This window comes from Microtus oregoni, unplaced genomic scaffold (genome assembly GCF_018167655.1).
Source record: "Microtus oregoni isolate MIOR12 unplaced genomic scaffold, Mior012 000073F_ref0000255, whole genome shotgun sequence".
NCBI lineage: Eukaryota > Metazoa > Chordata > Mammalia > Rodentia > Cricetidae > Microtus > Microtus oregoni.
Genome location: NW_024543986.1, coordinates 1,240,980 through 1,258,683, shown reverse-complemented (window position 1 = coordinate 1,258,683; position 17,704 = coordinate 1,240,980). Strand labels below are relative to the sequence as shown.

At 39.8% G+C, this 17,704-nt stretch overlaps 1 protein-coding gene across 1 annotated transcript in view; it reads left to right on the top strand.

Annotated features, from left to right (window-relative positions):
• Nucleotides 1-1,952: 1,952 nt before the first annotated feature.
• Nucleotides 1,953-17,704, top strand: part of LOC121441149 (EF-hand domain-containing family member C2-like) — a 157,910-nt gene continuing 142,158 nt past the window's right edge. Inside the window, exons 1-2 of the mRNA XM_041642281.1 lie at nt 1,953-2,032; nt 9,992-10,180. Of these exons, the coding sequence (XP_041498215.1) occupies nt 1,991-2,032; nt 9,992-10,180 (231 nt within the window). The 5' untranslated portion in view covers nt 1,953-1,990. The remainder of the gene's footprint in view (nt 2,033-9,991; nt 10,181-17,704) is intronic.

The following is a 17,704-nucleotide window of genomic DNA, read 5'->3' as shown; positions in this document are numbered from 1 at the left end:
ATAACAAAAAGGAGGTATTTTTAGAAAGCATTTAGGAGAAGCTGGCCTTGGTGACATACACCTATAGCCTCAACACTCAGGAGGCAAGAGCAGAAACACTACCAGTTAGAGGCCATCAGGAACTACATGGTGAAACTGTCTCAAAACAAAACATCTCCAAACAAAAGAGGAGATTTAGGTCACTCGCTGCTTATTGTTGGTAGTTAGCAAAACGTTGAAAACAGTCATTGTCATCAGGAGATGACAGTAGATGGGGAACTGATTTATGTTCTAATCACGGAAGGCACATAAGATGAATGAAGTCCATCTGGTGGATGTGTCAACATGTAAAGATCTCAAATATAAAACCCATAGCTGAAAAGAGCAGGGGCTGGGTTACTCAGTGGTTTGACCCCATGCCCATGGCAAATAGCTTGTGTGGGAGGCAAGGAAAAATGTAAGTGCTATAAACACAGAAAATAAAGATGGAGATGGCTGAAGAACAATCTCTGTCTTTGAAGAATTTTCAGGCATTTAAAGAAAATTCAAGTAAATACATGATTACAAAGCAGGAGGAGGAAGGCGCAATTAGTGAGTATTATGCTTAATGCAGACGGAGGAGGGGTGGAAGGGAGCTGAGGGAACATTCATTTCCCAGCAATGGCAAAACCTGTGTCTCTCTCACACAGTAAATCAAGTCCCAGAAGACAAGAACGGTTTACCTCAATAAAGCATAGGAAGAAAGGCATGCTGCTAGAAGGTGGTGTGATTTCTACCATCTGAGCCTGCCTGGTAAAAACAGCTTGAGGTTTCTCGGAGCTGGGCAGAGGAAGGGCGAGGCAAAGCAGTAGAAGAAACACGAAAAGTCAGCCAACAAGAGCTCTAGACCTAGCCAGGGAGTTTGATGGCCTGAGGGGCGAAGGCAAGGCAGCTTCCTGAAGAAGAGTGTAAAAACTACATTTTGAAATCCACAAATGAAGGCCCTGCAAACATGATCGGTTGTTCCCACTGCCATTTCTAAGGGAGAGAATAAGGCCAGCCGTAATTGGGGTTAGGGCATCTCAACAGAATGAGGAGGAGCAATAAACATAGCGGAGTGTACAGCCAGCAGAGATGTGACTAATTAACTGTAGGTTTTCATCCTATGCATCTGGGAGCATGATGGAATAGTCTTGAATTTGTTTGTTTGTGGGGGGCATAATCTCCCAGTGTTGCCCAGGTTGACTTGCGTTACTCAGGTAATCATTTTATCTTTACCTCCTGAGTGCTAGGATTACAGGTGTAAGACACCATGCCAGGTTAGAGTCTCATTTTATGCTCCTTGACCCTCCCCCTACCACTGCTGATTGGCCCTTACATTTCCCACACTTAGTTCATATATAAAATGATCAAGAGGAAGGATTGAAGGCCATGGTTACCGCTGGAATGGGTTTCCCTGTAGGTTGTGAATGATTTTAGGTTTATCTCGAAAGTTTAAATTACAAAATAAAGGTTGATGTAAATGCAACACAGCTCTGTGAGCTCACAGGCGTCCGTCGGATTTCTGTACTTTTGAGGGCATTTAAATTAAATTTAATAACAAAATGGTATACAATTTTGTGGCAAGAATTCTCATGGGAGAATATGAGCTCCAGAAAAAAGGAGTGAAAGCCAAAAGCGATGTGGGTGGAAACAGCAGTTCACTATGTGGGCAGGGAGACCAATGAGGTCTGGATTAGGCTGCTAGTATGGGTGGGCTGGGCAGTGAAACCAGGGACAGGAGGGGCCCTGCGGGCTCGGCCCCGCCTCCGCCCCTGGCCTCTGCTTCGTCCCACCCCCTCCCAGGCCTTGGTTCTGCCCTAAGCCCCGCCCCAAGCCCCCTACCCTACCCCGCCTATTTTAGCCCCGCCTCCCTCAGTGACGCCACCTCCGGTCTCCAGGGAACGCTGGGGGCAAACAAGCAGCGGTCAAGGCTGTAGCCTGTCCATCTCTCTGTGGTCGGATTTTCAATCCTCATCGGACGCTGACAGGCATGGCTCTGCCGCTTCTGCCTGGCAACAGCTTTAACCGCAATGTGAGTAGGCAGGACGCCCGAGGTCCTGGCCAGATCCTGGGGTCCAGACAGGATCCAGGAATGTTTATCTCCCTAGATCGTACAGAGAGCTAGCTCCTTCCCTTTTTTCCTGTGTGCTGAGTACACCCAAATCCAAACTTCATGGTCCCTCCCCTCCTTTCTCTTAAAGTGCATCTGAATGTTTTCCTTAGATGACATCTAAGTGCAGGTAGCAGGGCCATCCAAAGTAGCTGGTGATGGTGATGATAAAATAACCAGGGAGTGTTTAATGTGTGTCCAGTGCTGTGCTAGAATCGCCGTGGGTGTTCCCAACAGCCATTTGAGTTAGATACTCATTTTGTTTTCATTTAGAGTAGAGAAAACTGAGGCCCAAAGCTGGTCTTCGTGGTGATACTAGTTTTCTTTCAGGCAACTGGTCTTTACAGCCCATGAGTCTAATTATTATCTTTAGTACTCTGGGTGGAAAAAAAACCCATAAAATTTGTTATTAAATAGAAGAATCCACGAGGAGGCATGGCAGATAGGGAAGCCTTCCATTTGCCTATAAAGTTTAGTGTCACACTATGGAGACAGACACCTATACCCAGAGTACAGGATGAAAGTACAAACACACACAAAACAAAACAAACAACCCTCCAAACATCATAACCCCCCTAGAACATTAAAGAACTCGGCAATAAGTAGCAGTGTATGTAACAGGAGGGAAACTAGTCAGGCTTTTGTTTCTAGGTGTTTCTGCCCTTTACTTGGGTTTGCCAGTGTCTTTATCAGAAGGCAGTAAAAACGGATGAAAAGGAAGTGACATGGAGCCCATCGAGGTGTTTGTAAACCTCTGATCAAAGTTTACAAAGCATTCAGTGCACCCAGTTGACTACACATTCTGAGCAGTGTCTGTATCTCAGTTGCTGGCCCTAGAGTGGCAGTATTTGTAGATTTTCCGTCTGAGATTGATTTTTAACCCCTCACACCAGTCAATTCAACTTCGAGCGCTGCTTTGCGCATTTCATTTCTTGGCTGATGGAGGTTAAGAGTCTGGCCTCTGAAACATAACATTACTCTTTGGCAAGATTAAGTCAGCCAAATAAGAAAGGCTCCAAGAATGAGGGCATAAAAAAGATTCCAGAAATAAAGAAGCATGCTATGCAAAAGTAATTTTAATAAAAATGTAAGCAGAGCCTTCAGCTTATGGCTCTGCTATGCTTCTGATTACTGATGCCCATTGCCTGCAGAAGTATCTCAGTTCTCATATGCAGTGATTAAGGGTGGGAAGGAAAAAAAGAGTGTTTGGATGAGATATTTTAAAATCAGCAACATAGTACAGAGTGTACTTTTCTTTCTTTCTTTCTTTCTTTCTTTATGCTTTTTAAAAAGATTTTTTTGGGAAGACTAACACATGCAGAACAATGCATAGTGGGTTTTCCTGAGCTGATGGTCCTGAGCTGCACATCACGGAATGGAGTGCTAGCACTAGCACTAGCACTACACTGAACGCGACCCCATTGACTGGGGTTGCCAATTTCAGCAGGTAAAAATCAATATTCTGGATATTGCCTGAGGCCTAGTTATACTAAAATATTACTTGTTTAGATTTTGTTTAGAAATCAAATTTAACTGAGCATTTTGTATTTTATGTGGAATTATATGACCCTTTCCTCCCTCTTAATCTTCTGCCATTCTCTACACATAATCACTACTTTGACTTTTGTCACTATAAACAATAAAATAAGATTTATTCTTGACTTTTTGGCTTTCACCTGAACCTTTTGTATGTGGAAATATTCTGTGATTTTTGTTTTGTGACGTCTTTGGTTCAGCAATATGTTTGTGAGATTTGTCCATGTGGCCAATGTTCCATTGTATGAATATGCCATGTATTTAGATTCCTTTGTATATTTTACTGTTGATAGATAGCTTCTTTGGGGCTTTTACAAATACTCTTGCTATGATTCTCTTGTTCATTTCTTTCAGTATGATTACTGGAGTGTATGGCACCGATATGGGAACTTTAGTGGACTCTGCACAGCAATTTTCATTTCCACAAGCATTTTTATTTATGTTTTTTAACCTCTAAATGTTTGTATTGTTTAGTTTTTTAATTTTACATATTTTTTTGTCAGAGGATGTACTGCAATTCTTTGCAGTCTTAAAAATTTATTTTTAATTTTTATTTACATGTAAACATGTGTGTTTATGTATCTGTAGAAGGCAGATGAGGACACTGGACACCCTGGAGATGGAGTTAAAGGAGAACTGTGAGTTGTTGTGATTTCAGGAACCAACTTGGGTCCTCTGGAAGAGCAGCAACCACTCTTAACCACTGAGCCATCTCTCCAGCCAACCCCATCCACACTTTGGTTGTTTTAATCTGTACTTCCCTGACTTCTTAGTGAAGTTGAACATTAATTTTTATACGCCTTTAATTCCTGATTTAGAGGCAGAAGCAGGTGGATCTCTGTGAGTTTAAGGCCACCCTGGTCTACATAGTGAGTTCCAGGACAGTCTGATCTACTTAGTGGCTCAAGAACAGCCAGGGCTACAGATCCTATCTCAAAAAAATGCAGTAAAATGGTCACTTCTTATGAGGGTTGACACACCTGACTTTCATATAAATTCTCAACTGGTCATATGGTGTATATATATTTAACTTGATAAGAAATTGAATGCCTCCTCTGAGACAGGGTCTTATGTATCCCAGGTTGGACTCAGTTGGAATTTACTATTTATCCAAAAAAGACCTTGAACTCATGATCTTCCTGCCTCCTTTTCTCTAGCACATTGAGAGGCCTGTGTTTGGTGGCCCATTTCCATTTTGCATTGGCAGCAGTAATGAATAAAAATTCAAGTTGTTCAGAGCATTTGATGTTGTCAATGTTTTGGATTTTAGCCTTTTTAATAGACATGTGGTATATCTCATTTTAATTTTAATTTCCCTAATGTCTGGGATGTTGATAGACTCTTAGCCATTTGTAATCTCCTTTGAAATCTATCCATTGGTCTTCTACTTGTTTAAATCTGATTGTTATCTTTTGAGATATTAGTGTTGTTGTTAAATAAACATCTATTATTGCTATGTGGGCTTCTAATATTTTCTCCCAATCTGTAGCTTGAAATTTATTGCTCTTAAATCAAGCTGAGGAAATATGCATATATTTTAAAGAAAAATTACAAGATACATTCAAACTGATATTTCCAATGCAAATTAAGGATTTTAGGATTTTTCTTTATCTTCTTTGATTTTATATTTATAGTTTGCTTGCATTGTCAACAATTAATTACTTGCTAGTCTCAGCATAAATATATATTCTTAGAATTTCTGACACAAATAACAATGACTTTATTGATTATTAACTATTTAGGTTTTTAAAGGGTTCTTTGTAGTATAGCTTTCTCTGTTTTAAGGATATCTTTCACTAGTAATGTATTTCCAAATTACCAACTGAGTACTTTATAGTAATTGAGTAAGGTAAGTAAATATGTAGTAATACTACATATTTGGGGCATGTAGTATTTGCCAATGTTTTGGCTTGAATCCAATACATTGCCTCTACTAAATAAGTGCTCCAAATGACTAGTTTTCCATTTTACTTATATAATTGCCATGAGTTGGGTTTTGTCACCATCTCCATATTCAATTAGCTTCATTATTTTCATTGTGCTTTGTATTCTTATTTTGTTATTTCATTATAATGTAAAATCATTGCATGGTTTCAAAGTCAAATTTATAAAATGAGACAGGGCTCATGACCTCACAACTTTGCTCCCTCCTTCTCTATAACTAGCCTTAAGAGTCATCTTTCTCTCTTTCCACACCTCTTCTCCCCTTCCTTGTTTCTCTCTTTTCTTTTTTGGTTCTGTCTCCCTCCAGTCTGTTTTTAAAACAACAATCTCTTAAAAGTATTTACTTTTTTCTCTTTACTAAATAAACAGTAACCTCTGCTTATGCTCTTAAATCTTTTTATTTCATTTTAATGGCATATCTTGAAAGTCACTTAATAGGATATAGAGCTAGGCCTCATTGCTTTTCACAACTATAGAGCGAACCCATTGTGTGCACTTAACAATAGTTAATTCAGCCCATCCACTTAGTAGTTTCAGCTTTTTGCTATTACAAATGGTGCTATAATACATCACCAAAGTTAAGCTTTAAAAGAGGCCATCAGAAAACTGAAAAGGAAGTCAGCACATAGTATGGAGAAAATAATTTGCAAGTCGTGTAGCTGATAAGGGACTTAGAAGGAGAATTTATTTGTTGTGCATGTATGCATGTGCGAGTGCACACACGCTACTGCCCATGTGTTGTTAGACGACAATTTTCAGGGACTGGTTCTATCTTAAATTAACCCATTTCTAGTAATGTATGTATTGCCACAAAGCTGTGGCTTACTGGTAAGGTTCTGGCATCTGTCTCCATATATGATGTGGGATTCCCTTCTATATGCTGTGACTATGTTTTTATTACCATTGGTTAATAAAAAAACTGCTTTGGCTTATGGCAGAGCAGAATAGAACTAGGCAGGGAAAACTAAGCTGAATGCAGGGAGAAATAAGGCAGAGTCAGGGGAGATGCCATGTAGCTACTGAAGGAGACAGATGCCAGAAGATATAAGAGCTAGTTAGAAATATGCCTAAGTCATTAACCACACAGTTTCTGTGTGATTATTCAGGTCTGGGCATCTGGGCAAAGTGCAGTCTCTGTTTACACACACACACACACACACACATGCCTTCCAAACAATGTCAAGGGCTTTTTGGATTGTGGAAACCAGGATCAATAAAGGAGCTTATGAGTGATTGGGAAATCCCTCCAGGGGATAGGAGATTGACTGTGACTTAATTTTTATGATATATTACTAAGTATAGAGTCTGGTTCATTGACTAGTTCAGCAGCCTAGAGTCTGGTTCATTGACTAGTTCAGCAGCCTAGTGAAAGGAACTATTAAGGTATTTCAGTGTATGACTTTCCATATTACGGACGATCTTAGATATTCTACTTTAGTGTACTTTTCAAACTTGAACTTGGCTTTTTTTTTTTTTTTTTTTTTTTTTTTACTAAATTTCTCATCTTTTGATCCTCACACTGAGAACTGCCAGTCCTGATGGGAATATCTTCCTGTCTCTTCTTTGCCTGATTCGTCTTATCCTCTGACCCCAGAGCAACAGCCAGTTATTCATAGAACCTCAACCCTACTACTTCAGCCCAACAATATTCAGCTGTGGCTAGGCAAGCTTACCAGAGTAGAATGCTACATGAATGTAAACTCAGGTGCTGATATCACGTTACTGTGCAAGCTGGAGTCTGTTCCTTTCTGCTTGATTTTCTCCAGGGAAAACCATAGTAATGAGACTGATCTAATAATGGTTTTGATACAGGAAGTGAGACAGTAAATCTTGGGTCATATTTTGTCTCAGAACTAATCCAAAACACAACCAAACATCTCTCCACAAAAAGCAAACAAAGAACAGCAACAACAAAAAATAGTGTGCTGTCAATGGTGACATGGTGCCTTGAAAAGAATGCTTCTAAAGAGGAACATTGCTATGAAAGTCTACTCTTCTACAGAAGTAATAGGAGCGGCAGCGGGGCTGCGTCCCCAACACCCCAGCCACCTGCCCGGCTAGCTTATGCCCCGAAATAACAACACACAAACTGTATTCATTTAATCACTACTTGGCCCATTCTCTTCTAGGCTAATTCTCACATATTAATTTAGCCCATTTCTAATCATCTGTGTGTAGCACCCCAAGGTGCACTTACCGGGGAGATTCTAGCCTAGTTCATCCTAGGTCGGAGCTTCATCCCGTGTGTCTGCCCAGGAGCCAGGAGCATGGCGTCTCTGCTGAGGCGTCTGCTCCGGAGAGCAGAGCAGTAGAGTCTGAGCTCACTTCCTCTTCCTCCCAGCGTCCTGTTCTGTTTACTCCTCCCACCTATCCTCTAACCAATAAAATGGGCCAGGGCAGTGCCTTTATTAGCCAATGATGACCTTCCTCCATCATTCTACCCCTCCTTTATACAAGCACAGTTTCTTCCTGGCTCTTTGGTGACTTGGGACTGACTTGACATAACCTGGTTGTGTGGGTGTGAATGTGTTGTGATGGAGGAGGTATGACAGAGGTGTTGGCAGTTGATTTTCTAAAGAACAGAGCCAGGCTGCATACATGTAGGTAACAATCTGAATCATTATTGTTCATAAGTTTCCTCCCCCAGCCTTAAAGCTGAGATGTTACCTTCTCTAGGCAGCTGTCATGGTTCTTGGTTCCCTTTGTAGGAGGACTGCCCAGACCCTTCTAACTTATCCCAAACTATCTGCACTATAATAGAAATAAGGTTCTTTTGATCCCTATCTACTGCCCTGACAAAGGCCAGGAACTCACATGGAGCTTTAATTAATTGCTCTTGAAATGTCTGTTGTTTATATAAAGTCATGTTACATGTGGACATTTATTTTATAGCACAAATGATTGTTTTGCATATTATTGTGGATATTATATAATTTTGAATTTTTGCATATCATTTCTGTGCCTATATTATCCATAGTTAATGCTATAATTTTTAGGTTTTTTTCAAGTGTCCGTATATGTGTAAGTATCACTTTTTATGTTCTGCCCTCTGGTAATGGCATGGCCATTTTTGTCTTGAAATCAGAGAGGCACTGCTTACCAGCAGAGACCCTCAGAAGATCTGGTCTATTAACAGTTCTTCTTAATGAGGTGCAGGATGGGATGAGAGACCTACACGTGCGATTCCAACCACTCCAGCCTTCCTGATCCCCACAGCTGCATATAATCGTGCCTCTGCAGCGCAGTTTGTGGCCTGAGGGAATGCTAGAGGACTGGATGTTAGGGAAATGAAGGCTGACTGTGGGAAAGCCTCCGCTCCAGGGATGCAGCTTCCACGAGGCATTGCTCCTATCAGGGTGGGCCTTTTTGGAGATACAGCTGCTCAGGAGTCACCATACTCTTATATGTAACTCCAACAAACTGATTGCTTCATCAAGATGGACTTAGACAGATAAATTTCTTTGGCCTGTCAGTGCCCTATCCAGGAAAATAAATGTCTCTGTGTATCTCCCCAGGAAACGTCTCATAAGAGCCCTTCACTACCTGCCAACTGGGTGTGTGTGTGTGACATATTTTAGCACTTGACCATATCAACATACAGATTATTGTAGACTTTTAGTATCAAACAACACAATTGAGGTATCTTTTGTACAACTGCCAGGCACTGGCATTGTTGCCATTTATCATTCTTATAACATTGAAGGGCATATGCTATGTTTACTGACAAGAGACTGTCTGGGAGAGGCCTTGCCAGGCCATGGAACATACACACTCTTCAGCTTGCTGGGGATTGCTACCTCTGTATTTCCATTGGTGGTTTTCGACTTTGTCACTCGCAACATTTGTCGACTGAATCTGGCCCTCATCCTTCTCACCCCCTGGTATCTCTTGTGGATTCTCTGTCTGCATCACCAGAAACAGTGGGAAGCAAGGTCTCATAGTTGAAATTGTGAGGAATTTCCCTTTTTTACTGTTGATAAGGACAAGCTTTCGTTTTCTGTTTTGGTGAATGTAATGCTTAGGCTTCCATGGAAAACAGTGTCTTTCTTTTCTGATGTAAAGAAGTTTTTCTGCCTTGCATTATTTACAAATAAGTAAAACAGGCCAATCAGCCAACCACTGTTCTAAATGTTCGCTTGCAGTAATCTTTATTTGGAAATATTGAACCTAGCTTTTTTTTCCCTGCTTTTCAAAGTTTTAAAGTAGTTAAAATAGACCTAATTTAAAATGTGACACAATTTTATGGATAGAAATTTCTCAGTTACTTGACACTTCATATGCATTTTGTGATGGGAAATAAACAGGGGGAAATGTATTTATATTGGGAAACACCCTTTACTGTAAGAAAAATCAAAAATCATAGCTTTGGCACATTTTTATTATTGTCTTTTGTATTCACAGTTGGGAAAGGAGAAGTTTCATAAATCCCAACACTGGGGCTTTTGTAACAATGTCAGGATGCTGGTGAATGATGAGAAGCCTGGAATAGGTGGAGACCCGCTACCTGGACAAAAGATAAAGCCTAAAAACACTGTGTTTCCAAAAGGAGATGGAGCCGATGCACCATCCTGGGCAGCTTTTGATAAGCAGGTAAGTCACATGACATTGGAGAGACTTTCAAGTTTCACATGTGGATGTGAGAAAATAAGCTACATATATATATATATATATATATATATATATTAAGGTTTTCATTTTGGCTTTTTATATATACTGCATTTGTGCATAATATTTCTCCCAATTTATTTTTTGCAAGTTGACAAATAGAAATGTGTGCAATTGGCCCTCTGTGTCAGCAACCAACTTGCAATCCAAACTATTTGGCGTCGGGTACATCTGTGCTGAATATGTATAGATTTTTTGTTTGGTGTTATTCTCTCACCAATCTCCTTTGGCAACTGCTTACATAGCATTATATTGCACAAGGTATCATAGGTCACCCAGAGATAAGTCTGAATAACTAGAGTCTGTATGGAGGTTTTATGCCAATATTACACTATTTATGTAATGGACTCCAACATCCTTGTGAATCTCTGGAACAAATTTTCTGGTGATAACAAATAATGATTGTATATTTAGGATGTAAAACGTGGTTTTGAAATATATACACATGTGCAATGGCTGAATCAAGCAAATTAACATGTATCGCTCCAGTATTTTCTGTGGTGAGCAGTTGTTTTGTTTTTTATTTTGTTTCTAAAGATGGAGTGTTACTATGTAGTTCCAACTGTCCTAGAACTAACCATGTAGGCTAGATTGGCCTTGAACAGCAGGTAGGCCAGGTGGGCCTGCCTTTACCTCCAAAGTGCTGGATCAGAGGTGTGAGCCTCTATGCCCAGCTAAGAACACTTAAAATCTCCTCTTGATGTGCCATGGAACTTACTCTTTTCTGTCCAACTTTAATTTTGTATCCTTTAACCAAGGTTACTTCCTGGCTAGCCTTACACACACACACACACACACACACACACACACACACACACACATCTATCCTAAACAAAGAAATATTATCCTTTGTTGTTTCAGACAGGGTGTTTTTGTTGTAAGGTATCAAACGCTTATCTTTCCCAACTAATACTTAATCAACCTTCACCCCATCTTTTTCTCTGTATAGGATAATCTATCTTTCTAGAGATAATAAGGGTTAGGTCACTGTGTCTCTTTTACCTAGTGAATTGGCATTAATTACTTTTGTATGTTCTAAATGTGGCATTAAATAGCAATTGAAAAAAAATACTTTCTTTTGCTGCACACTGATTGTGGTTCTCCACCCCTAAGTACCATAGTGTGAGATGATGAGAATTGTTTAGTAAATGGAAGAAATGCTGTATTAGGCAAGAGTCTGAAGTTTTGTTTGAGATGGGGATTTCATGGAGTCTAAGATGGCCTCAAACTCATTTACATGGCCAAGACTGGCTTTGTACTCCTGATCCTCCTGCCTCTGTCCTCTGAGTGATGGAATTACATATTACATTACACCTGGCTTATGAATTTTTAATGTATATGTTTACAAAGAATAGACACAGATATCCAACCAATAGTTGAGAAAGGGGAGGTCAGTTTTGTGTCTTCTATTTCTCTCTCTCTCATTCTAATACTGGGCATTGAACCCAGGCTCTCAAACTTGTTAGGCAAGCAGTCTACCACTGACTAGAGCCCCAACCTTTTAGTATCTACAGCAGGGACAAAGATCAAAGAAAGAAACCTAAGGCGAGCAGTTATTTTCTATAGGGTGACATATGGACATGCCATGTTTGCAACAATCCTCAATTATAGATTCATGTGTTGTTCTCTAAGAGGAATCTGTTATTTTTATCAGCCTTAGAAATTAAAAAGAAAACAGTTCAGGACCAGATAAAGAATTCAAATTACAATATGCTCAATTTATCAAGTGATTTATTCAGTAGGTTTTAGCATGGGTTGGTTGACAATGTCCTGAATTATAGTAGAAGTGATACATTCCCATGACATCTGTAATATGGTACATCAATTAAAGTACATATTATTCAAAGCCCAGTTCTGATACCTATAAAGAGATCTAACAGACCACAGGGAGGCTTCTTTTCTTGGGAAAGTGACTCCATTTTCAACATGGGTCAATATTTCTTTAGAAAACTGTTTTCCATGTCTGGCTCTATGTTGGACTTAGAGCTTGAAAACAATTTCTGAACTTGGAGCAATTATGCATGGATTCCTGTAATTCTGCATCTTATAGAATATTTAATATGCAAGGACCAAAGAAAGATTTTATTTTTACTTTTTAAGTAAAAAAGAGGTTTTTGATATTTTTAATTCACTATGGAAAAACTAATATTACATTCTCTTGCATGTAATTTTGAAAATTCACTGTTTCATTTTTCTCAATATTTAATATATGCCATTCAAGAAGACTTTGCAGCCCTTTAAGAACTTATAAAATTATGTAGACTATTTCATGAAGGTGAATTATATTAGCCTCAGACTGCTTAAGAAGATGAAGAGCTTGCTCATTTCAGATATGACTAAATGCAGCATAATTCTTTTGCTTATTTTGTTGGTCAACATGAACTAAATATTCATTGAGCTTTAAATGAGACCCTAAGACTATGAGATATTATGTGCCCTGATAAGATTGTGAGCGACACGGCAGATTCTAATTAATACCCAGAACAAATCATAATGTGTTTCCTCCATTGGTGCTTCAGCAAAACAAGTCAACACCTGTTAATTATTTGGTTTCTTCAAATGAGACACTTTCAACTTGTAGCCAGCTTTCCCAATACCTCTAATCCCAGGGATGTATGTAAGGTTATACTTTCAAGTAATGCAAAATAAAAATGAAGGCGATTCTTTGGAGACCATATCCAAATGAGTATCTGTAGTAAATGTTATTGATGACCACCCAGTTCCACATTAGGGGGTGTGTTTCCATTTCCTGGCTTTAGTGACTGTCTTTCTAAGCAGCTCACACTTGTAATCCTCTCTGGAGATTTGCCCCTGGCTGATGGAAGTCGAAAAACCCAGACATATTCCAGCCCTTCTCTAGAAGCTGACAAGATTAACCAAAGTCAAGGGGCTATGCTTCGTTCCCTCAAGGCAAGAAAACTCTATGCAGTGATCCAGGCTCCCTTGTGCACCAGACCAGTGTTTAACCTGATCTGTGAATACATGCTTGTTTGGCTTATTTCCCTTTCCTTTGCTGCTGCTGTCGTTTTCTTACAAAATTCTCTCAAGATAAATCATGTGTGCCTACCCTGTTTCGGGCTCCACTTTTGTCAGTCTCAGCCTAGGATAATATTACAGTTTATATCTGTGATTCTAAAAGTGATGATTAAAATACTTTGGTTAGATAACCATCACCTGACTAACAGAGAAAGTTATATTTGCAGTCACCCAAAATAGCCAGTATGTGCATGGTCTTTGCAGTGAACACATCTTGCCAGTCTCCCTTCATTCATTTGCACATATTTTTTTCCAGGTGGACTATCAGCTTTATTGAGGCTGGAAATGTGCCTATTTAAAACTGCTCACTTCCCAGCTTCTTGTAGCTAGGGCTGTCTATGCAATTCAATTCCAGTTAATGATATATATATATATATATATATATATCATTAACTGTTAATGATATATATATATATATACATATATATGTATGTATGTATGTATATATATATATATTATACTTTGGCTAATGATATGTGTTAAGCTTTATTGGGTGGGCTCCTTGGACAGTTATGTTTTCTAACGTAAAGAGTCAGGCTCAGCTGGAGTGATTTTCCTGTTTATCCTCTATTTTCTTCTCTGTAATTAGTACATAATTCTTCAGCTCTGGTAGCCGTCCTCTGAATACAGTAGAGATAAATGGGCCCTTCATCCCTTTGGGCATAATAGAGATACCACTTCAGGCCCAGGCTGACTTTCTCTAGACTTCTTACGTGCGAAAAATCAGCTTCTATTTCAGGAGTTCTCAGTCTATACAGGCATTTGGAAATGTGGTGGAGGTGTTCTGGTTTGCCACAAAGCTTAAGGAATAAGGTTGGATTAGGGCAAGGTGAAAGAGCTACTTGTCTTGGGTTCTCCAGTGAAGGGAAGCCCTTCATGCTTGATAGCATTTGTTATAGAGTATTTAAGTTATTGCAAAAATGTCATGTTTAACAAAGTAACATTTTTAAATGATGATAGGATCAGTAACTGTGCCATGTGATTCACACTAAGCCTGAGGTGAAAGGCTTAGCAGTATTGATTTTTCCCCAAATCTTTAGAATTTTGGTATTTTGTTCAGCAGAATTTTCGTTGAGACAGGGTTTCTCTGTGTAACAGCCCTAGTTGTCCTGGAACTAGCTCTGTAGACCAGACTGGCCTTGAACTCACAGAGAGTGCTGGGATTAAAGGCATGTGCCACCACCACCCAGCTTCACTAGGATTTTTTATTTTAATTTTGATGTTTTAAACTTCCTTATTCATAGACTAGTACTTACTGGGAGGGGAGGTCTGCGGCCAGTGACTATCTGGATGCCAAAGGAGCATTGCACATCGTTGCCATGTGAACCAGGCAACCCTATGAATAGAATCACTCGACCTAAAATGCCAGTCACGCTTCTGTTGAGAAAGTCTTCTTTGCTTAAAACTGTTAGCACTGCGATGAGTGATATAAATAGCTAAAACAATTTTGTTTGCTGTTTCCTACCTCTGAAATGGCTGTTGATGTCATTGACCTCAACTAAGGAAAAGAAGGCCATCATAGGCCAAGTTAAAAGTCTACTCCGGAGTCATGATGGAACACAGAACATGAACACAGCTAAGCCTGGTGGCTCAGACATACAATTCCAGACACTCAGGTGGCTAAGGCAGGAAGACAATAAGTTCAAGGCCTCTCTGAGAAAGAAATGGAGTGAACTCGTGGCCAGCTTGGGCAACTTCCTGAGACCCTGTATCAAAATGAAAAAAAGAAAAGAAAAACAAACACATGCAAACTAAAGCTAGGAATGGAGCTCAGTAGCAGAATTCTGTTCTAGTATGGGTGAGACCCTAGGTTTAATCCCCGGTACAAGAAACAAACAAACAAACAAAAAAAAAAACAGAAAGAGAATGGTGTTCCAACCATGAAATGCACCATTCATTCTTAATGGTTCCCAGCTATCACCCTAGTACCTTAATTAAGAGGAAATGGAGATAATTGTAGTCAATATGCAAATAGAAGGTCATATTCACAAGAAGTACAGTAGGAGCTAGGATCTGAGATTGAGTGTTAGAGGTGCTAGTTCTAGTAATATGGACCATCAATTCTCTGTGTCCTGTAGCTTAGTCACTTTACCTCTCTGAGCATCAGTTGCCTTGATTTCATGTGACTTAGGGCTTGACTACATGATTTCTAAGAGTTTTTTTGCCTCTGGCCACCAAGAATGATTGTTCATCCTAGAACTGGGCCTAGGGTTTTAATTACCTCAGGCTGAGATTTGGTATTTAGCAGTTTGTGATATGCAATAGTTGGTCACTTTTATATATAATCTATGATTAGTTACTTTTATAAAAAGTCAAAATATTTAGAAATGTGTTGAAGACTAAATGTTTTTATGACTTTGATCTGAATGTTAAGCACCATTTACACAGACTCTACAATTATTTGTTTCATAAAACAATTGAGAACACTCATTTCTCTTCATTTTTCAATAGCAGATAGTTAGCATAATTTGTTTGCAATTTCATAAACGATTCTACTATAGAAAGTGTCAGGATAAAGGTTGATCTTATGGGGGGTATACATGCATTTAAAAGTACTATTTCATTATTTTCCATTTATTAAAAACATAATTATGTTTAAAAATACTGACCACTGAATTAGAATTTTAATAACTTTGCATTAATTAACTTTGAGTTTATAGTGCGCTAATTATATAGTATTTTATGAATCTTTCTACTTTGGAGAATACAAAAGTAATTCAGGCTCTTAGGTCACCTTGATTTTCTTTGTGTGAATGTGTATATACAAGAGCATGCATGCGTGTGTGTGCACATTAGTGCACATGTGTGTGAAGGTCAGAGTCAATCTCCGGTATGGTTCCTCAGGATTGTTTTATGAAACAATCTCTCACTGGGATCTTGAGTTCACCAAGAAGATTCGGCCGGCTGGCCTTTGAGTCTCAGTACTCCCTGCCTCTGTCTCCGTCCAGTGTGTGCCACCATGCTGGCTTTTTATGCTGAAGATAGAATTCAGGTTCTCATTCCTAACAATCATTTTGTTCACTGAGCCCCTTGACCTAAAAAAGAGCAAGTTGGTTTCTTTTTCTTTTTCTTTTCTTTTCTTTTCTTTTCTTTTCTTTTCTTTCTTTTCAAGTTGGTTTGTTATGTACTGCTTCCTTAGCAGGTGTCAGAAAAGACAAAGGTTAAGATTGGGACTTGTGTTGGGAACATCGTGGGAGGGGTTATATAAGACATTTGGTTCTGGATAAGATATTATCAGGAAGAGGAGTACTTTTCTTTTCTTTTTTTTTTATTGAAAGAAAAAAAAAAGAAATTCCTGCCTCCTCCCAGCCTCCCATTTCCCTCCCCCTCCTCCCACTCTTCTCCTCCTCCCCCCACTCCTCTCCCCCTCCCTCTCCAGTCCGAAGAGCAGTCAGGGTTCCCTGCCCTGTGGAAAGTCCAAGGTCCTCCCCCCTCCATCCAGGTCTAGGAAGGTGAACATTCATACTGGCTAGGCTCCCACAAAGCCAGAACATGAAGTAGGATAAAAACCCAGTGCCATTGTCTTTGGCTTCTCATCAGCCCTCATTGTCCTCCGTGTTCAAAGAGTCTGGATTTATCCCATGCTTTTTCAGTCACAGTCCAGCTGGCCTTGGTGAGCTCCCAATAGATCGGCCCCACTGTCTCAGTGGGTGGGTGCACCCCTCGTGGTCCTGACTTCCTTGCTCATGTTCTCCCTCCTTCTGCTCTTTATTGGGACCTTGGGAGCTCAGTCCGATGCTCCAATGTGGGTCTCTGTCTCTATCTCCATCCATCGCCAGATGAAGGTTCTATGGTGATATGCAAGATATTCAGCAATATGGCTATACGATAGGGTCATTTCAGGTTCCCTATCCTCAGCTGCCCGAGGAACTAACTGGGGACATCGCCCTGGGCACCTGGGAGCCCCTCTAGGTTCAAGTCTCTTGCCAACCTTAAGATGGCTCCCTTAATTAAGTTATGTGATTCCCTGCTCCTCTATCCAACCTTCCTTTCTCCCAATCATTCCGTTTCCCCAAGTTCCCCCCATTCTCCCTTTCTTACGTTTCTCTCCCGATCTCCACTTACCCCACCCCAACCCCAAGTTCCCCATTTTTTGCCCGGCAATCTTGTCTACTTCCCATACCCAGGATAACAACTATGTGTTTTTCTTTGGGTTCACCATCTTATTTAGCTTCTTTAGGATCACAGATTATAGACTCAATGACCATCATTTGTGGCTAGAAACCAATTATGAGTGAGTACATCCCATGTCCCTCTTTTTGGGTCTGGGATACCTCACTCAGGATAGTGTTTTCTATTTCCATCCATTTGCATGCAAAATTCGAGAAGTCATTGTTTTTTACCGCTGAGTAGTACTCTAATGTGTATATATTCCACACTTTCTTCATCCATTCTTCTATTGAAGGACATCTA